The sequence below is a fragment of the Elgaria multicarinata genome, chromosome 8 (genome assembly GCF_023053635.1).
Source record: "Elgaria multicarinata webbii isolate HBS135686 ecotype San Diego chromosome 8, rElgMul1.1.pri, whole genome shotgun sequence".
NCBI classification, from domain to species: Eukaryota; Metazoa; Chordata; class Lepidosauria; order Squamata; family Anguidae; genus Elgaria; species Elgaria multicarinata.
In genome coordinates this window covers 56,805,401-56,827,943 of record NC_086178.1, presented here as the reverse complement: position 1 = coordinate 56,827,943, position 22,543 = coordinate 56,805,401, and the positions used below count along the sequence as shown (strand labels likewise).

The following is a 22,543-nucleotide window of genomic DNA, read 5'->3' as shown; positions in this document are numbered from 1 at the left end:
GCATTTGCTGCTCCTCCTCCTCACTGCCACAATTGTCTGGTCAGAATAAGAGGCAGGTGGACAAATGAGTTGAAATGGTGAAGGGGAGGAACAAATCTAGGAGGCTGTTCTCAGTGGGGCCCTGCTGGGGTGTGAGTCCTCAGCCAACGCCCAACCATGCCTACTCTTGACGCCGGCCCAGTAACTGGAATTCAGTGGCCTGCCACCTCTGCACTGCACTTCATGATTAATAGCCACCAACAGGCCAATCCTCTATTAATTTCTCTAATTCCCTTTCAAAGACATCTAAGCTGGTAGCCGTTACATCTTGTGGCAATGAATACCTTAAGTTAATTATGCAGGGGTGCTGTATAATTAAAGGGAACTTCTTGATGAGGCTTTTATTATGCCATCGCCCCACCTCATCCACAGTATTTTATTGGGGGGGGGTTCCAGACAATCTTCCATTTGTAATCTTTCCACATTTTCCAACCACTTCTTTGGTCTTTTTTCTTACCACAAATAAATAAATCATTCACGAGGGAAAGATAGCTACACAAAGAGATTCATCACCCCAACAATTCATCGCACTACCGCCATGCCTGGTATGTGGTTTTGCAGCGTGGTACTCACATAATGTCATCCCTGTCCTGCACTCATCTTGGCTCCCCCCACCCTTTTTCCATCTTATTTTGGAGCGGGGAAAGTCCGTTTTTTCCCTCCATGTACAATAAAACCACTCCTCTATCGCCGTGTAAAGTTGTCCTCGTGCTATCGGAACATCCCGATTTGTGTGTTTGTGTGTGTGTGTGTAGAAGGTCTCACTGACAAAAGAGGAGAGTGGGGCAGTTCTCTTCCAGAGTGCCGTTTGAATTCTTTTCCTCATTCTGCTTGGGGACGCATGCCCTGTCGGTGGAACGAACGAATGGTCAATTGTACTTTCACTGCTCCAGCTCCCACTCTCTTTCGGCTTCTCTCTTTTTTCTGCCTACTGTACGGGTGCTCAGGTGGAATTGCGCAACTACACCCTGACGCCTATCGGTTTGCTCAACTGGGAAGGGGAAGGGACTGCGGGTGCACAAATGTCCTGCGCAGCTCAAATGGCAGAAACAGGCATGACTGATCAAGCCCTAAATTGCCCATGCTGTCTCCCATTAAAAAACTCCTTTCCATTTATTGTGTGGTTCCCCAAAGGCATCCATCACCAATTACCAATTGCTAACAACAACCCCTTCACTTATATTGTTTAATATGATCCTAGGGGAAAGCATTGTGTGTTGTTTTTCCATAATTGTGCAGTTTCAAGCTGCCATGATTGCATACTGTTGTATTTGTGCAGAAATTATTATTAATAATAATTATTATTATTATTATTATTATTTTTCTGCCCACCAGGAGCCAATTTGCAAGCAGGTGGTGTAATGAAAGATGCTACACTCCACACAGCTCAAATGCCAGAAATGGGTGATAAAACCCCAAATCCCTTAAATGTTAGACCAAAAAACCAGAAAGAGTGTGGGGGGAAGTGTGCCTACATCCCTCACAGGCACAACAACCAATGAACTTCAGGGGAAAGGAGAAGAGAGGTGAGAGGGCAGGCGCAATAGCGGGAGAGAAAGCAAGCGGAGGAGATTTTGCTGGAATAGTAGCTATACAAGGAAGCCAGCACAGGTGAAAAGATGCAGGAGATGAAATAGTGCAACAATGCACACACATGAAGGTGACCAGCGCTTGACGTGCTAATGAAACGAAGGCGGGTAACACAGGGGCAAACCAGGACAAAAATGTAGGTGTGATGGATCTCAATGTCTTTTGATTAATAGTGCTAGGAGCTCTGTATCTGGAGGCAACCAACATCTAATAGCTTATACAAGAGTATTAACTTCTTTAACAGTGCAAACCTATACATGTTTATTCAAAATTAAGCCCCACTGAATTCAATGGGACTTACCCTCATGTAAGTTGGTATACAATTGCAGTCTAATTTTATTTATTTAAAAACATTTCTATACCACTTTGTATTAACAAATATGCAATACTATGGTTGTTTCCAAAGTAAGTCTTGCTTAGAGCAGACCCACTGAAATGAATAGGAAAAGTTAGACTAACATTGGATTCAACCCTTAATAGTCTTGTTGTGTAAGCTATCAGATATTGTCAGTCTAAACGTGCTTGTGAAATACATTGATAGACCTCCTCCAATAATATGAAACAAAATGCTTTCAACTTCTAAGCTTCCTAAACATCGCTCAAAATCATTTCATTCCACTTCCAACAAGAACCAGTATCAAGAATGCATCCAAAGTCACCATTTCAAAGTTTCCTGCAACCACACTTACTACTCTTCAAAAGCTGTTAAGAATCTGGATACCACAGCGAGCCTTGAGAAATACTCCCATTCTGAGCCTTTTCAAAGCAAACAATTAGTTACATTGTTAAAATGTCCACAAGAAACACAACTCCATTCCTAACAGCTGCTGCCCCTGGAGAGTCAAAGCCAGGCGTCAATCCTTAAAGGATTCACAGCCCAGAGTTTTTTTCGCACCTCTCTTGTTTGCAGATTTCCCCCTCCCAATCCTCATCGTCCACTCCTGGAAGATTCCTGTCCCTGCTGGAAATCACACAGCCAGAGAGCAAGCCTCATTTATACTAGTAGATTCTTTTAAATAATGCACATATTAAATAAATATTTCAAGCCATTTCATATTTAATTTGTTTACAGTAATCTTTTTCTTTTAATCCTCAAGGAGATGAAAGACAAACTATCAGAAAAAGGTGTGCTGTGACAGCAAGTCAGCTCCCAGTTTTCATAAACTGACTTTTTAAAAGTATTCTTCCCCCATAGTTATTTTAAATAATCCTTTGCAAGTCCTCCTTTCGAATCAAATGTCTGGCACAGAATCTCTCCCTCCTTCTCACCCTTCGAAGTATTAGTTAACCCTTCTGAAGTTCCTGCTTTGACAAAAAAAAAAAAATGCCATCACAGCCCATTAAAGGCTTGTGTGGCTGAACCCATTCTAGCCCCCTGCAGAGAAATAAACTGGGATGCAGGGAGTAGGCAGGCAATATTTTCAGAGGGATTAAAGACCAACATCAGCATCCCTTACAAAGAACTGAGAAAGGCAACCACAATTTGCCTGTTCAGCAGAGGGTAAGGCAGGGGCAGGCAACCTTTTCGGCAATTTGAGAAAGTGTTCTGGGCACCACTACAAAATGGCTGCCATGGAAAGCATGACAAAGAACAAGTTACCTTCCCAAAGACTGAGTACAAGGCAGAAGTGGGGTCTGAGCCACAACACACTAAGCAACTCCTTTGAATTAGAGTTTTCAACACGAACAGAAATTTATTTCACAGCTACTGATAAGAATATATATATATATATATATATATATATATATATATATATATATATATGAATGACCATATGGAAAGAAGGACAGGGCTCCTGAATCTTTAACAGTTGTATTGAAAAGGGAATTTCAGCAGGTGTCATTTGTATGCATGCAGCACCTGGTGAAATTCCCTCTTCATCACAACAGTTAAAGCGGCAGGTGCCCTGCCCTCTTTTGTATCTGGTCACTCTAGTTAGATACAAAAGAGGGCAGGGCTCCTGCCGCTTTAACTGTTGTGATGAAGGGATTTCACCAGGTGCTGCATGCATACAAATAACACCTGCTAAAATCCCCTTTTCTATACAACTGTCCTTTCCATATGGTCACCCTAAAAGTTTTTATTTACCTTGGAAGTACCTTGGAAGGAGCTGAGAAACATGTCTGTGGGCACCATGTCACCTACCCCTGGGGTAATGCACTGTACTAGTCAGCAACTAATGCTAGATCTACACTACTACTTTCTAGCGGTATTGAAGTACACTGATAACCATTGGAGCATAATCCATATTCTATAAACTGCTTTCATTTCCTGTTTTTTATTCCACATTCGTAATGATTTGACACAAGGTGTAGATCTGGCCTAGCTTTCCTCAAGGGTCATTTGGACAAAAGATAGACTGCAAGAAAGCTTGCAGACTCTAGGTTGGTAAGTGGAGCACCAAGAAGTATCTCTCACTTGACCAGATTTGGCCAGAGGTGCCCAAATGCCTAATGACTAACCTAAAGGCGGCACGGTTTCGTTTCTTGTTCTCCTCATGACTTCCTCAGAACTGACACCTCAGCTTCCCCATGACTATAATTTGTGTGAGAATTCTATCCGGCCTCATGCAAGGCTTAGAACAAATAAATACCTTAGAAACTGAGGTGTAATGGGGGGAAATTGAACTCAGTGGCACTTTATTGTTAGAACAAATAATACAAAAATGTCTACACAGCAATAAAAAAAATGCAGACCACTGGAGACAGGATGATTACCTTTGATAGAACACACAAAGCAAATCTAGCAGCCCTCACCTCAGTGCCACCTTACTGGTAGTAGTCGCAGTGGTGCAGCTAGGGCTGGACCTTGGAATCAAACTCCAGGGCCCTGCAGTCTGGGCGGGGGAGGGGGGAATGAATGACCACAGGTGATGAGGGCCTCAGGGAAGCAGACGCAACCTGTACTCATGATGATGCTATGATTTAAGGGAGCTTAAAATGCATAACTGCACATCTTCAGAGTATTATTATTTTTGGTCAGAATTGGCAAACCTTCTAATATATAAGGAATGTAAATGCAGTTGTAAAGTGTGGAATGGCAGTGGAAGGGAAAAATAAATGTTACTTTGTGTGCTTCACAACCAAAGTAATACACATGGCCAGCTAAAGGGGGAGGCATCAAATCATTAAGTCCAGGGTCTAAAATTACCTAGCTGCACCACTGGGTAATCATTCTTTCTCCTCTTCCTCTGTCTCATTCAAAAATGGGTCAGCAACTACAAGTCTCACCCAGGTAGTCCTTACAAGATTCATTGGTTTCAAAAGGGACTTGTACAAATTTGACTCCAAGCAAGACTGCAGTCTGCAGATATCAGGGAACATCTCCTGCACGGACCCATAGAAACAAATGGAACTTGCACAAACGCTCTTGATGGATTGCATCCTATTAAATTATTGGTTGTGTTTGAGGTAGAAATTTGGTCCCAAATCTATTTCTTTGATTGAAGAGGGCATATTCTATGCTTACCCCTAGATCAACTATCTCCTACCCACCCCCACCCCACATTTAGAAAAAAAATCCAGTCTATTAAAACCCAGCAACACGCGCCCCCCTCCCAATGGACTCAAAATGTTTCTAAGTGAAGAGCATCCCTCCACGAGTCTTTGAACATTACATTGCTTTTTCTTAAAAAAGCAATAAAGTTGGAATACAAAAATAGAGCCTCTTTTTTGTTTTTTTTTAAAAAACACAAAACAACAAACAATTATAAACAACTAGATCAAGTTTTCCCCCCTCTTCTTCCATCCCCTTTTAAAATCATCATCATCATCATCATCATCGGTAAGTCTCTAGTCGCTGTCCATCAATTAAGTCTCTACACAACGTCCTCCAGCAAAAGGGAAAGGAAGGTGGACCTGAGAGGCGCTAGGAGGGGCGGGTCAGGGAGTTGGCTTGGGGCTGGAGTTCCGAGTCCTTTTACTCCTCCGGTTGAAAGGGTAATTGAGAAATTCGAAGCGTCTGTGAGGTTCTGTTGTTTGGTGGCCCTTGGGCAGCCTCTTCATGAAGTGGACCTCACGCTGATGTTGACGAGTCTTGGAACCCTTGCGGGGACGCCCCTTTCGGGTGAAGGCCATGTACCAGCCTTCATACTTGGCATTTTGCAGTGCCGTGTAGTTGTTCTCCAGCACAATCTCAGTGAAGACACAGTCTTTTCCTTTGCCATTGCTCTACAGATGGGAACAACAGGAGACAATTGAACATATTTAAAAATGGAAGATTCCTCTCGTTTCATTTTTTCCGCCATCAGCTCGAATGGGACACTCGAAAGCTAGCTTAAGCCTCTAAGCACATATTTCTTGATGTCTCGGGCTTCCTTTTGTACAGGAACATGAAACCACTGGACTGGCTTGAGGTTCAATGGATGTTAATACAACAACTTGCATTATCTAATTATGCATCGAAAGCACACTTTTTAAATAAAACTTTTTAAAAGTTTCTTTTCCATTTTATACAAGCCATAACAATCAAGACATCAAATTCATAGTTTGGGATAAGTATGAATTATAACACTTGGGGTATCTGCTAGAATTAATCGTGTTTATTTGGCTATCTGAAAACTCATTATTCCAGAAATCTCTGACTCCATAGTTGGAAATTGAGAAGGACATTTGAGATCTCCCTGCTACACACATGCACACACGAGTCCACATCTTTCTGTTTCCTCTTGCTATTTATTAGCTGATGAAGTTGTGTCTGGCTAAAGTGCACCTTTCACTACCTTAAGGTGTAGACCTAAACTGATAGAGAAGATACCACCTCCTGAAGGTGTAAAGTATCCTTAGCACTTATTAGAAAACCTGGCAGACCTGGGATGTTGCTAATGAGTGTCACTTTGTTTGAATGCAGCCCAACTCATTAGAGATTCAAATAGGACTGCTAGGAGGCCCACATTCATCCCCAACCTGACACTTTGCAGCAATTGACAAACTCACAGGGCCACCCCCACCCAAGAGAAACCACTTTGATTGTGAATTCTTAGCCTTCCACATAACCTCAACCTTCCACCAAGACAGAGAGTGTAAGACAGCTAGCATGTGTGATTATACACAAAAAAAGACTATTCATTTTAGCTGAAAATGTTCGCCCTGGAAATGCAAAGAATTTCACAGCTATGAACACAGCGTGGACCCATTGGGGAGACAGCAGGTTCTGCAGGCCAGGACTGGTGGCTGCTGTTGGTTGATCAAGATATTTAGACTTCCAGGTGACACCTCAGGTACAAGCCCCATCAGCTCTATCACCCCAATCCATCCCTGAGAAACGAAACAAAACCAACAAGCACTCAAATTGGTAAAGGAATAGAAGCAACCCATTCCTCTCTGTCCCTGGTTGGCTCTAATCTGGAACAGATCACACACCTACAGCACACCAAGGACAAAAGTGAAAGAAATAGGAGGACAGCAAGAGCGAAGGATGGTCATATAGCTAAATACACATGGGTAAGCCAGTAATTCTACAGAGGGGGGAGACTGCAAGGTCACTGCTAGGAAAGCAAAATCAATGTTTATAGAGGAATACAGAACACTGCCCCAGACTGAGTCAGACCATTGGTCCATCTAGCCCAATATTCTCTGCACCAGCTTTTCCTAACCTGATGGCCTCCAGGTGCTTGAGGCTACAGCTCCCAGAATTCCTGGCCAGTGGCCAAGCTGGCTGTGGCTAATAGGAAATGAAGTCCAAAACATCTGGCACCAGGTTGGAGAAGGCTGCTCTACAATGACTGGCAGCAGCTCTTCTGGTTTCAGACAGGGGTCTTTCCCAGCATTACCTAGAGACTCCTGGATTAAGCCTAGGACCTTCTGCATGAAAAACATGCAACAACATGCAAAACATGCACCATTCTTCCCCCTACGTTGTGCCTTGGCTTATTTTGGAGCGGTGGTGGTAGAAGTTAACATTTTATGGAGTTTTGCCCAAGATGTAAAATCCTGCACCAGGGAAGTACTGCATGTCTACTAGAGGTTGAACTAGATGACGAGGAGATGACGGGCAAAGGTGATGCTTGTTGGTACCTATATTTATGTGGAGATGTGGGTGGAGAAGGGTTTTCCATGCCAATTCTTATATCTCCTTTCTTTTGGACATATAATATCAGTGTACAGTTACAGTGGTATAGTGAAGCAAGGGCTCACAGGGAGGCAGCAACAACATTTTTTTTTACTAGCAGGGATGCTGATGTCATCTGCCACCCCTATCAGAATTCCCTGTTCCCTCTGAGCTTAGCTGCAGTGCTCACAGTAGCTGGGGGGAAATGAATTCTCCCAGAGACAATATATTGTTCCCTGTTATAATGCAAAGGATTTTGGGGTGGCTTGGTCTTGAATAGGCAATTAAGACCCATCAGCTTTACAAAAGCTCTGCTCCTTGTGTGTTGATACGGATCCACACACTTGCCTGCACTGTTGGACTCTCCTTGGTGGGTATGGGGATTGTCATGATGAACACCTGCACTTCCAAATTTATCACTTCACTGCTGTACAGTTAACTTAACAGCATTCAAAACTGCATAGCATGGGGAAGGATGCCTGCATTTTGTCATCTGTTACATCCCAGGTACTACTTCTAATGTGTGCTTACAATGGTCTCACAACCACACTAAAGCCTTCCCCAACATGGTGCCCTGCAACTGTATTGGACTACAATGGCCATCATCTCCAGGAAGCTTGGGGATGATGGAGTAATAGTCCAACACTGCTAGAGGATACCAGGTTGGGGTAAGTGGAAATAGACGCATTTGCTGGCAGCACAGTGTGTCTCCACAATATAGAGCTGCTGTTCAAGGGTTGGGAAAGTGAGACTTCTTTCCTATAGGAGACACCATGCAAGGAGAAAGTAATCTGTATCTGCCTATAGCAAGAGAGTTACAAGTGCAGGGTTACAAGGGAGATTATATATTGATCAGTGTGTGTGTGTGTGTGTGTGTGTGTGTGTGTGTGTGTGTGTGTGTGTGTTCAAGCCTTTAAAATTGTCTTTCTGCAACCCAAAGAAGTGCTAAACAGGTTTGCTATTTTCCCCCCAATGTGGTAATGGTGGTGAAGACTTGATATGGCGGATTTATTTTGTATGTGTGTGTGTTTGTTTTTGTGGTTTTTCTTTTAACTCCTTCAATTCTCAATTTATTTTGTCATCTAGATGTACACCTACATTTTGCAAACATGTACTTTATTAGAAACTTCTTGACAAAATAGTCAGCATATGCCTTCTTCAGAAACAAATCCCATTGAGTTCAGTGGGGTTACTCCCAAATAAGCATGCACAGGGCTGCAACCTTTGTCATTTTTGTCAAGACTGAAGCAGAGAGACATAGAGTACATGCGATGCTAGAGCCGATAGCTACGTTGGAGGAAGGGACAATGGTAACAAAAGTGAACATTATGAGAGCTTCCTTTGAGCACATAACCCCACATGTAGAATCGTTCCTGGTTTTGAATGATCAAGCAAAGCTGTTTGCAATATTTCAGTTTTCTTTCCTTAACCATGAGGACAAGAAAGCTGTCCTTTAAAGAAAACAACCAATCCTTCTACTACTAAAAAAAAAAAGGTACAATTTAAAAGATGCTTTCTGGATTCCAATCAACCCCTGCTCCCTCAGATTCTGCTGTGGGACCCCAGAAGCATGAATGTCTAGACAAGGCTAGCGTAAAGGGTCAGCATGGGCTAGGCACCTACTGAGGGCCCACACTCCAGCAGGGGCCTCCTGACAAGATTCCTCTGGAGTTGCTCCTCCCCTTCACCCTCTCATTCTACTTGTCCACCTGCCTCTCACTTTGGTCCAGACAATGGTGGTGGTGAGAAGCAGATGACACTGCCTACTTGCTCATTGGCTCTCTGCCTGGCAAGCAAGCAAGTAGTAGCAATAGTGAGGAGGAGGAGGAGCCATAGTGACCAGTGACAATGGCAGTAAGAAGGTGATTTCATTGGAGGAGGGGGCCCATTGAGGGTGTCCAAGGGCCCTCCAAAACTTGAAGCTGGCATTGGTCTAGACCCATTCCCTCTCTCCATCTATAGAAATGTGATTGAATGTTACTAGGTGTATGGCACTGACTGGGTCTAGTGGTGGTCGTTTCCAGATGCTATTGAAAGATATGCAACGTGAACCAATACATGTGAATGATCAAACTTCCAAGTTTAGTTGCATGCTTCTTTGCCGTTCCATCGCCATATTTTGCTCTCCACAAGTATTCTGTTCCTCCTTCTGCCTGACCGAAAGCCATCTTATCCACACTTGTATCATGCCCCTGGAAATTTCACTTGCTTGTCTCCTTACCTTGCCAATCAGCTTTCCTTTCTTGTTCATGCAGATATAGAAGCCTGTCTCTGCCCCCTTGATTCTCACTCGGCTCCCAAATGTGTCTGTCTCCACTATGAGCTTGGCTGGAGGGGAAAAGGAAGAGGATAAAAGAAGTCAGGGGAATGTTACAATATAGGCACCACACAGAGTTCCAAGAGGAAAAGCCATCTTCCAGAATGAGCACTTTCTTGGGCAGGAAGCATCGCACAACACTATCCTGTGAGATCAGGGTGGGTCAGGAATAGGAACCCAATGGAGTTCAGGTGTGGGAGCCTTACTATGATCCTTATGATGAGGAGCAACATTTGAAAACAAGAGCACGCAGCACATGTGCTGAAGGAGACCTTGGACACGCAAACAGGTTGCAGCTTCTGGTCCCTTTAATGTATTATCTGGCCAACACCTTGACCACCCACTTTTTTCATATATCCCATTTAAAAAAAACACCCTAAAATATGTGAAATTTCAAACATCAGGAAAACATTAAGCCAGGTTAAATTTATGCATTAGATGTTTGTTGGAGTGCGGGTGCAAAGTACACTCAATCCATTTTATAAAGCAAAGGATACGGTATACTCTGAAAACAACATTTCAAAGTCTGTACTGGAAGCAAGGACAGGTAGAACAATGCTGTACAGGTAACCAAGGACCACTTCGCACATTACTTTGTTTCTCTAACATGCATGCTAGTCAGAAGAAGGCACAAATGGCAACTTGGGTGTCTTTTTCACTCTGTATGCCAGGAGTGGGGAACAAGTTTTAGATGATGGGCTGAATTGTCCCCCACCAGGCCCTCTGTGGCCTGGATGTTGTCAGTGGGCATGACCACACCTGCTGCTAGCCCTGGCCCACCCTAGGGTGACCGTATGGAAAGGAGGACCGGGCTCTTGTATCTTTAACAGTTGTATAGAAAAGGGAATTTCAGCAGGTATCATTTGTATGCATGCAGCACCTGATGAAATTCCCTCTTCATCACAACAGTTAAAGCAGCAGGTGCCCTGCCCTCTTGAACAGATACACAGCATGCATCAGCCCCATGGGAACTTTGTGCAAACAGTTTCAGCCAGTGTTGGGAAGAGCAGCTGCTTCTCCCAGCACCACCTGCATCCCATTGTTATCTCCAATGTGAGATCAGAGATAACAGTGTGGATTCTCCCTGCATGCTGCTCCCCTCCCAAGGGTTTTCCCCTTCAATACTGTATACAGAGATTGGGGAGCCACTATACATACTGGCTCCCTGATCTGCCTACTACAGCCTTCCCCACCCCCTCGTGCTCTCCAGAAGTTGTGGACTTCAACTCCCATCAGTCCCAGCAATCCTGGGAGTTGCTGTACAAAAAATCTGGAGAGCACCAGGTTGGGAAAGGACAGCAACAACAACAACAACAACAACAACAACACACACACACACACACACACACACACTCAAATCCCACAAGAGCACTTGCATTCACATGTTAACAAAACCTCTTCAGAAACCAGCAGTCCTCAACCCAACCAAGAGTCAGAGTCAGACCTATTTTCAAAAGGTGGCTAAAAATGGTAACTATTGCAAGTCTCCCCATATTTTATTTATTTATTGCATTTCTATACCTCCCAATAGCTGAAGCTCTCCGGGCACTTCACAAAAATTAAAACCATGAAGTACAATTCAAAGCATAAAACAAGCAACAGTATAAAAACACAATATAAAAATATGATATAAAAACACAACCAGGATAAAACCGAGCAGCAATGCAGAGATTTATACAGATTTCAAATACAGTTTTAAAACAGCAAAATAAAAAGACTAAGATACTGAAACCAAGGGCATCCCAGTTGTTATTTACAACGAACGGCCCTCAGTCCCCTGGCTGTGGCAAAAGAACAAAAGTGCATGGCTGTGGCACACAGGCAGCACAGAGGCTACTACAACTCCCAGCATTCCTGATCATTGGCCATGCTGGCTGGGGCCAATGGGAGTTGAAGTCCAAAATATCTGAAGGGTAACATGTTGGGGAAATCTGGGCTAATACAGAACCCAAAACCTAGGAACTTCCTGCTTTAAAAGGAATGAGTGTGATTTGGGTAACAGCAGGGGAATAATGTTCTAATTTGGTATTGTTCCCTTTGGCTCTCCCACTCCCATTGCATGTCTATTCTGTGTAGGTCAGGAAGAGCCACATGATGGCTTAAGGCCCCTCTCTGTCTCTCTCTGCATCAATGCTGACTTTGCAGCTGGTAGAGGAAGCCATGAAGGGTAAGGCCGGCCCCTTAATGCGTTTCACCTTTGTGAGAGTTGAGAGGGCATATTGATTTAGTCTCAGTTTTTTTAATGGAGGCATTGATTGACTTTCGAAGCAGCTATGCAAATCACAGATCAATGAGTTGTCCCCTTCTTCTTTCTGCTGCATGGACCCCAAAGAGCTGAAGCTAACTGGCTGGACAGCCCCAAAGGACCATTTCACCCACCCGTCGCAGAAAGAAACAGAACAACGCCATTGTTCTGTGCAGCAGTTTTGTTGTGGTTGCGGCTGTGGGCTCCAGGTGTCCGATGAAGGACTAAAAATCTGTTTTTGCCCTTTATGACCTTAAAAGGAGGATGCATTCCTACGCTCAAGCAGCCATTTTTCTGCTGATGCATGAACCTCTGCAGAGTGTGGTTCCTTTGCTGAAGCAGCACCAGTTATGAGAATTTAAATTCTAGCCATGTCAGTGAATGGAATTCATCATGTCTTGGGTTCAGACAGAACAGCATTTCCATGTTTGATCTCTCTCTCTCTCTCTCTCTCATACATATGCCCACCAGAACTGGTGGGAGAGTCCACCAAGGACCTACTCTTGGTGTGAATGCAAGAAGCTACTATGGGCTACAGCCTTGGCTCCAACTTGCTGCTTCTGTCTTTGGGGCACAAATTCCCACCTATTTTTCCCAGCTACAGCTCCTACAAAAATAGGGTGTCCATGCATCTGCTTTTACAGAGGACTGTCCTCCATTGAAGGCATCCTCTGTTTTGAAGCGCTGCCCAGTCCAAGTCCAGTTTAAACGTAAAGGATCATCAGAAAGAAGAGCTGGGCCTTGATGTTGTCCATCAACAGCACCTGGACAGCAGATTGAGCAAGGCACACAGATCCCTGGTCTCAGTCTTCCATATTATTATTATTATTATCATCATCATCATCATCATTTCTATACTGCCCCATAGCCAAAACTCTCTGGGCAGTTTACAAAGAATAAAACGTTAAAAATACGATATACAAAGTTTTAAAACTATTTAAAACCCACAGACAGTATACACAGAGACAACATAGCTCTAAAGACAACTTTGAGGAATCAATCAGATGGCAGATGTACTGCATTTCTATTTAAATTATAATAATAGCATCTAAATTTGCATCTATAAATATAAATTAGCACATACCTTCTTTTAGAAAAAAAGACACATGCTAATTTATATGGATAATTTATGAAAGTATGTGCCCTTTATGTCTTTTTCTTTTTCCAGTGATGCATGTCCTCATTCTTGGCAATTCACAACTGGTCACCCTATTCCTAGCCGTCATGTGGGCAGAAGACACTTTGAACAGATATGGGCAGGTTCTGATTTAGGCTTAGTGCTACCAAGCTCTTACAGGGGTCCTGCTGCTGTGATACCAAGAGGATCAAAGGACACCAGGTGGTAGATAACCATTTTGTTTTAACCCAGGTCTGCCACATTCATAGATAAAGCAGGGGTGGTGGGAGCAGTTTTAAGAGCAAACGGGATGCAGCCCCACCCAAGTATCGGAGCCTGTCTAGGCAGGGGAGGGTTTCCAGTAACAGACAACAGAGAGGTAAGCTGTAGAAGGAAGGAGAGTTCAGTCTCCTTGAGTTGCATGTCTCTTTTGCTTTTAGAATTGCCTTCCTCCCATTCCTTACATTATTTGGGCCAGCCCAGATGCATCTGTCACCATTATGCACAATTTGAGCCCAGAGCCAGTCCTTGGGCTAAAGAGCCTCAGTGAGGCTTCCCCAGTGAGTCAACTTTCTCACCACCATTGTTACCAGCTGCTATTGCTCCTCATCCTCATCATTGCTACCACTTGCTTGCTTGACAGGCAGAGACCCACTGAACACCTGGGGGTGGCATCGGCTGCTGCTCCTTCTCACTGCCACCATTGTCTGGCCAGAACAAAGGGCGGGTGAAAAAGGAGCATGCAATGGAGAAGAGGAGCAGCAGCTCCAAGGGGCTGTTGTCAGTGGCCCCTGGCTGGGGTGTGGGCCCTCAACAGGTGCCCAACCATGCCTACCCTTGATGGCAGCCCTGTTTGAGCCCAAGTTGTTAAGGTCTGCATACTGGGCCAGACTCTATCACAGGTGGAAATGGAAAAGCAGCAACAGGTGATGTGATGGACAAGTTGAAAGGTAAGCCATGAAGCTCAGACACAAGTAGATAACCTATGGGTAAAATGAGAGTGAGGGTAAGGTATATATAAAAAAAGGAAGGCCAGGTCCTTGGGAATTAAGAAGGGTGCAGCAAGATGTTTGTAACTCAGCAAAATGGTTTCAGATCAAGTCCATGGAACAAGTTGATCAGAATGGTGGGAGAGATCCAGTTACACATTTTTGCTTAGAGGTGTGGCGTATTACTGGAGCCTCCACTTTGACTCAGTACCTCTCCGTCTAAAAGTCTCCAGATGAAACAAGTATCTGCAGCTGCTACAATAGTGCAGGGAACAGTGGGCCAGTGCCAATTCTAGATCCCAGAGTTCAAAACCTACTGTACATGACCAGTGCTTAGCTAGAAGCATGGGAAGCAGCCCTAGGGGAGTGGTGTTGTGGAGTTCCTTGCACCAATATTACACCTTCTCAAACTGTATGTGGATTGAGTCATGCATACCTCTCACCATTGTGTGCTCTATCATTTCCACAAATACAAGGTTTCTCTGTAGGCATTTGAAAGGAGGCTCTAAAGATGCCTTTCCCAACCTCGTGCCTTCCAGATGTGTTGGGCTCCAGCTCCCAGCATCCTCCAGCCAGCAGGGGCTCCAGATTGGGGAAGGCTGATCTAAAAAGAGCTACAACTACAAGGTGAGGAAAAGCAGTTCTTGTGCATCCCCCTTTGTGCCAGGGTGATATCCCCCCACCCCCCTGCAAGTGCAAACCCTGCTTCACTGAGTTTGTTCTAATCACTAGGCCAAACATAAACACAAACTCCCCTGCTCTGCTCCCTATGCTCAGCCAACCACATGATCAGTTTTATGGTGCTTCAAACTTTGTGGGACAGTTCTGCAAGTCCCCTGTCAAAGGCAGTAGCACAAAATTCACCTGTACTGGAATTTGGGAAGGGGCAGAATAGCTTTGCATCAGCAAAGAGCCGTCCCGTTTCCCCCTTAACACACAACCCCTTTTCAAGACTGGATGTCAGCTCTCCAATGCAAAGGAAAAGGAGCAGCATTCGGATGACCAAAAGCAGACTTCTCCAGCCTAGTGCCCTCCTTCAAACCCCATTATCCTTAGTCAGTGGGTTGCAGTCCAACACACCTGAACTACACACCAGGTTGGGGTGTGTGTGCAGTCAAACCCCCAACATGCTGTTCTTCTTATCTTGATCAAAATTGAGGGGTGGGGATGCAGAAGAGCTGAAACTAACTCGACCCAGTGCAAAGCTTGGAGATGTTCACTGACAGTTATCATCCCTAGGCAGTAAGTCCAGCTGAAGTCTTCAATACAGAAAGACATGATCAGCGGAGACACTTAGGTCAGAAATACACATAAGGAGACAAATGCAGGGTTCCAAACCCTGAGTTTGCCTCATAATGCTAATGGAGGGTGGTGCAGAGAAGAATTGGCAGGAGAGGTGTAACCCTCACCCAAACCCACAAATTCTCCCCTGCAAATGTCCTTCTTCTTTCCTGCCCCCCTTGCCAGCCATTTTAACCCACCATTTCCACAGACAGTCTCCAATACTAAATGTAAGCTCCTGGCTGGGAGAAAAAAATAACTTGGAGAAGGCATTTGTAGGGGAGCGCCAGTAGCTGCAGGAAGGGTTAAAGCCCTCCCTCCTCCCTCCAACCAGTCCTCCCCCAATGCCCTTGAAGTTGTTTCCACAGTGGCCAACCAGATGCCTACTGGAAGCCCACAATTCAACACACGGGCAATAGCTTTCTCCAGCTGTTGTTCCCCAGCAACTGCTGTCCTAGAGGTGGCATATAACCATCATGATTAGTAGTCATTGACGGCTTTATCCTCCATGAATTTTCAAATCCCCTTTTAAAAGCCATCTAAGTTGATGGTCATCACTTATAGCAAATTCCATAGTTTTAACTAATCATTGTGTGAAAAAGTTTTGTCTTTATGGGATGACTCCAGATTCTAGTGGGGGGGGGACTTCTCTCTCTCTCCACACCGTATGTAACTTTACGTTCTATCATGGGTCCTCTTACTTGCTTTTTTTAAAACAAAAAAAGCCTCAGACATGGTAACCTTTCCTCGTCGGGGAGTTACTCTCGGCCTGAGATTATTTTGCTTGTACTTTTCTGCACTCAGGCCTCAGTTCCAGTTCTTCTAGTGAGTATGTTCTATCTGCAGAAGGCCATGGCCTGGCCTCCACAAGGCTTATCCCCTGCTCTGCCTCTATGAGGCAAATGAAGTATATTCCCTCAGCAAGGGGCCACCACACACAACGTTAACAATAGTGGAGGGCTGCTCCACACATGTAGAAGAAGGGCTGGAAAACAACCATGTCATTGGCTTGGGGCTCAAGAGCAATAATGAGCTGACTTGTACTTTGCTAAATCAGCTATCTAGACAAACCCTTTTAAACTAGGCCTGAAGCCTTTACGTAACACTGTCATCTCTCTCCCCCCTGTGTGCACGTTGGGCTGCATATGAATTACAGCATCACATCACTACTTCCGACCCATTACAACCCCTTTAATTTTAGCACTTCTCCTGCCTATAAAATATTAACATCTGCAGAACTCCCCCTGCCAAACAGCAATTGGACCCCCGACTCCTCTTCATTGAGCCACATAGACAAGGTCCCCTTATTTATCTGTCTTTGGGGGGCACGAGCAAGGGAGGTCGATCAAGAGAGCAGTAAAAGGTTTAAAGAGCATCAATTTCCATGCTCTCCCTCTGCTGACTGATGGAGAGACACAGAAAAGCAGCCCTGAACAGAGGCAGAACAACACATGCTTTTTTCTCTTCCACCTTTTCAAAGGCTCTTTCTGATTTATTGCCTGATGGTGGGCTTTGCCTTGCCACACGAGCCTCTTTGGTGACCGGCCTCCAGCACAGAAACACTGCTCGCTTGGCAAGCCCCACTGGCCTGGAGCTCTGCTCTGGAGAAAAGATGTAGATGAACAGTAAAGGCGAAGAGTAAGGACAACCTGCCTACAAAAAGACGTACCAGCAGAAGACACATCTCAGTCCCAAGGTAACAAAATATGTAGGGCAACCTGTCCACAGTAGCAAACTCTAGACTTCAACCCCCAAAAGGCACAAGCAGAAATACACACAGCAATTATCATCCACTTCCAAAACAATTTCCCTCTCATAGAGATAAAGACCATTTTAATCCAGATTATAGATCACTAAACAACGCACAGAGGTGGACTAAGCTTTATGATCCATGGGGCTTTGCTCCTAATTAGAAAACTGAGTCAGGTATTGACAATCAAGACAGATAACCAAGAAAAATGGACCTGACATTAAGTCAGCCGTAAAAATGTCACAGCAGAGAAAATGGTCATCGGTGGAAATAAATCACTTTTTTTTTAATCAGCCAAAAAGAAGAAGAAGAAGAAGAAGAAGAAGAAGAAGAAGAAGAAGAAGAAGAAGAAGAAGAAGAAGAAGCCAAATGAACACTATTTTTTTAAAAAATGATAAAAACTTGAAGTTTTAATATAGGATGTTAATGGTGTGAAAGGTTGATTTTGTTTGGGGTGGGGAGTGGGAACGCTTAACGTTTTAAACTCTATTCTTTCACTTCAGTGACAGATTTATCCCAGTAAAATTATGTTTCATGCTCAAACTTTGAAGGGAAAGTGGCTACGTAGATGCAGAAAAAATGCAGCGAGGCACACTTGATCCCCTAACTGGACTGCGAAGAGGAGAAAGTATTCAGGAAATGTTAAAAAAGGTGAAAGTAAGAAGAGTTTTAATAGCTCTTCCAGACATGGGGGTCTCTCCAGAGATTCATATAGAACAATCCTGAACCTCTATTTTAACATTTACAGACTTGCAACTCTTTTAAAACTTTACATCTGAAAAACTGCTTGTGTTCTCTTTCTGTTTTAGATCATTGCCCAGTTTGCTTCTTAGCTCTTCAAATGCTTAACCTTTTTATTATGTTTTAATAGAGGTCTTTTCTTTGTCAAGCCGCTCCGCTCATTTCATTCTACTCTTTCTTAATCTAAAGTAACTTCTCTCTCTCTCTCTTTTTTTTTTTTTTTTTTACATAAGATATTTAAGGGTGGGGGACAACTTTTTTTCCCCTATTTGGAAATAAACTAACCTCCCTCAAATTATGGCTGGTTTACAGATGGGATATTTTTCTTGAAACATTTAAATAAATGTATACACGTGTGGAATCCCCCCAGCTATTAAAGTTCATCACAAAATCTTCAGCCATCCCAAAGCTATGGGAGCAAGCATGTTTCTGACATAATAGTTCTATGTGAGAAGAGGAAACTGCGACTGATGTGGAAGACCAAGAATCCTAATCATTATGTGTTCAAATATGCGCTTGCAACATAAGGATGAACATTTTTGCCAATAAACTGAAAACAAAGCAAGACCAAGCTTGCAGCATCTCACTTAACCTTGAACAGTGTCTCATATATGTAAGGCAGGTTATACAGAACAGCCCCAAACCCTACCGTTTATTGTAGCTACGTTTTCACTGACATGTCTGTCCTATTGTATACGGTTTGACCATTTGAAAGGGTAGCAGCTAACAAAACTGAAGTGCTTAAAGCTTTTGCTTTGCCCAGGGCTCCCCTGTCATACCCATGTCATCTCCTAAAGCAGGAGATCTGCTGCCTACCAGGTCCTGTCATGTCTACAAAGATTTGCCTTGCCAGCCCTCAGCTCCCAGGCTGCGCTCAGGACATGGTTAGAGACAAGCTCTACCTGAAATACTGGACAACTCTGGGGTTTCACGTCCCAAGTTGAAAACATCTTCCGTGAGGCCTTATTCCTGTATCACTGTGGTGCTGGAGCTAGATTGCAGGAACACACCAACCAGTCAGCCCTTCTAAGCAGTTTGGGCATCTCTCCAGTCTCCCCCCTCCACACACACACAAAATGGACACACGGACACACACAAACACACACACACACAATTTGCAACTCCCTCCCATGCACCCCCCTTATTTGAGTGGTCAAAGATCAGGTGTAAAAACAAAACCCACTTCCCTCCTTATAAGCAGGGCTATCATCATCCTGATCCTCAGAGGAAAAGCAATGTACTATTATTACAAATATTGATTGCCACATTCTTCCATCACAAGCCCCCTGCCTTCTGAATGCTTGTAATGATTTCTGGCTAACAAAAGGGACGGAAATCATCAATTACTGTGCTGCATGTTTGCCCTCCCCCTGCCCTGCTGCCCGCACATAGAGCCTTACCGTGAGCATCTCCATCCTCTGCCATGGCATTGATTTTCTTGTTGTCCAGGATTTGCACGTGCTTCCCACTGGTCCGACTGTACAGCTGATAGGTCCGGACGAGTCGCCGACTTAGTTGGTCGGTCACCAGGCTCTGCTCCCTCACATGCTGTGTAAAATTAGGTGGGGACTGAACAGTTACCTTTAGGAAATTAAAAAATATACAACGCACCATTATAATCTCTACTCCTCTGAGAAAGACTAACCTTGCCATGTTCCTGGTGTGTTTTGAGAAGGCACACTGAGTTGGTGCAGTGCAAAGCCAGGATTGTTAAGGGCTGGTATGAGAAACTCTGGCATTCTAGCTAGGGCTGAGAAATTACAATGCTGCCCAGACATTGATCATTGGGAAGCAAGTGTGGAAATAAAGGAAACAAAGGCGATCCTGGAACACTGGGCCAGAATCAGATGCCTTTGGCTCTTGTTTTACAACCAGCATGGCTCCTCAAATTTCAAGCAGACCTCTCCAGACTTATGCAAAGTTAAACCAGGTTGCAAACATAATCAAGTTGTATCAGGCATAGTCCCAATCCGGCTTGCGCCAATTAAAATCCAGAAAGACTCAGTAGGAATTGCTGAGACTACTCCAGATTAGCACCAGGGCAAACTACCACAAAAATTAACTTGTTCCATCATTCAGATCCACGTGATGCAAGGTACTAGAGTCACTGGCAACAACTTATGTACAATCACACCGTGCAATGCACATCCCTAGCCAGCTAATAATCCTATGGTTTTAATGATCAGACTTGTTTCTGTTTCTTTAGTACTTGCTTTCCCACTATTTCAACTGGCCCATTTGAGTTTTGCACTGTAGGGCTACAAGGGCCCCTGTGCCCTGGACCTAAGGAACCACTGTCCAATGGGGTGGGGGGGGAGAGAGCAGCCATATTTTATCCCCCTTAAACAGGGATCAGTTGTGTCAGCAGCCGAGGCAGTTCGGAATTGTCTTTCCAGCTAATATTTATGAGCCCTTCCATACACAGAGGCTGGCTGTGGGTTTCCCACCCCCTCACCCCCGCACACACACATTCAAAGTAAATTGTAAGCCTGTTATGGAACAATTTGAGCTGCATCAGTGCAGTTAGTTATACAATGATTTTGCCACTACCCAAATCTGTTTCTCTCCTCTCGCAGCCTGGTCTTAGGAGAATTCTTCCACCCCCTCGAACATCTCCAATTCCTCTTTTAAGTCTGAAGGGGGTTAGTTTGCCCCTGACATTTATAAAGACGTATTCTGAGCAAATGTTGAGGAGATTTGTTCCTTTCAACCTCATGGGGTGGCTGTGCATGAAGTAACCTCTTCCTCCCCCCCCCCTCCGCCTCCTCACCTTCAGCCCCCATGTCAAACGCTATGGTTCTGCCATACAAATGGGAAAGGAACCTCTTTCTCAAAGGGGGAGTTTATAAAGGTCTTCCCTTGACAATTTAGCTCACTTTTCCTTTGTGTGTGTGTGCGTGTCTGTGTGTGCGCAGCGCGTTTCCTATAGACGGTTCTTTTGATAATATCTCTGGATTCCCTTGCCTGCACTGATGAGCAGACCATGTGGACAACCATAAAGCTCTTTGATTTCCATCTGATATCCCCAAAATATTACAACACTGTTTTTACACAACTCTCACATTCAGAACAATCTTGTAATTTAGGCTTACAGAATTAGGGAATAATTGGAATTTCAACTGAAAAGCTTACACCTGTTCTCTCTCTTGTGGGGGAATTTTTCTGCAAGCTTTTGCTCTCTGGATTTACAATCAATACTGCACCAGAAGGCTATAGATTCCACAGTATCAGTCTGTGTTGTTTAATATATTAATGACACTTCTAATTTCCTAGCAAACAAGAATTGATATTACGGAAGTCTTTTATACTGTGAAATCATTATTGGAATGTGTCTCTGAAATACTTTAAAATGTTTTTTTAATGGAAATACCTGAACAAAAGTGATTACAATTTAAGATACAAAATTGGTGTGAGAAATATTTCAGTGCAATTTAAATTAACCAGAATCCATTTCCTGCCTTGTATTCTTGCATCACTGTACAACTCTTCTCTCAGGTCGGCATTATCAATTTTACAGCTAAGTTTGCATCTATTTTAACTTTAACGCCGATATTTAAGTTCATTTCATTCTCTACTGCATGTATTTAATTGCTCAATCAAACACTTCTCATCCAACCTATACTTTTATAAAACTCCTTTTATAATGTTCACTTAAAAAAAAAAGCTTTAAAAAGTCAGATTTGACTATATACAACAAACAAAACCAAAGAAGATAGTTAAAAAATAATAAAGCGGTTCCTTACCTGTGCCTGCAAGCAGAAAGCAAACAAGTGCAGTAGCCTAGAATAATGGAAAAGGAGGGAGGAAAGAGGGGAAAAAACAAAGTAGATGGTGAGATGATTTTGCCTTTGAAATGGAGCAGAAATAAAGATGGAAAATCAAGGAAGCTGCTTTTCGGGGGCGGGGAAGGGAAAGCCGGGGAAACCCAAACAAATTAATCAGCGGTTACTTACAAATAGCTAAATATGGAAGAGAAGAGATTCATCCTGAGCGATTCTACACGGTAACTTGATCGGTTACCGGAGCAGAAACAGGAGCTGGAGGCTCCGCCGGTTTGGAGTGCGGGTGGGTGTGTTTTTTTTCCTCCCCTTTTGTTTATTTTAACTTGCAGGATTCCGGGCTGGAGGGGGGCGGGAGGCGGTCGGTCGGGCGGTCGCCTCCTCTCTACCTCGCGCGTCGTGGCCACTTGCCAAGGCGATGCCCTTCCCGCGGGTCCCCAAGGCGCAGCGGCTCTGGCGTAGTGCTACAAGGGGCTCCCTCGGCGTGGCCAGCCCATGCCCTCGAGAGTCCGGAGGGGGCGGAGGAGAGAGCCTTCCCGGGATTGCTGCGGGGTCTTCGGCGGGCGTAAAACTTACTCGCCGGCGAGGGAGCCGCGGCGGGGCGCGGGCGCGGCTGCCGTCCGAGGAGGCTGCGGGGCGGGCAGGC

At 44.2% G+C, this 22,543-nt stretch overlaps 1 protein-coding gene across 1 annotated transcript; it reads right to left on the bottom strand.

The window, feature by feature from the left end:
- Nucleotides 1–5,511: 5,511 nt before the first annotated feature.
- Nucleotides 5,512–22,103, bottom strand: FGF8 (fibroblast growth factor 8). The gene is made up of 5 exons (XM_063131553.1): nt 22,072–22,103; nt 21,862–21,898; nt 19,519–19,699; nt 9,900–10,006; nt 5,512–5,799 (listed from the first exon to the last, which is right to left on the bottom strand). Exons 1-5 carry the CDS (start codon nt 22,101–22,103, stop codon nt 5,512–5,514), a joined length of 645 nt encoding a protein of 214 aa, XP_062987623.1.
- Nucleotides 22,104–22,543: the final 440 nt, after the last annotated feature.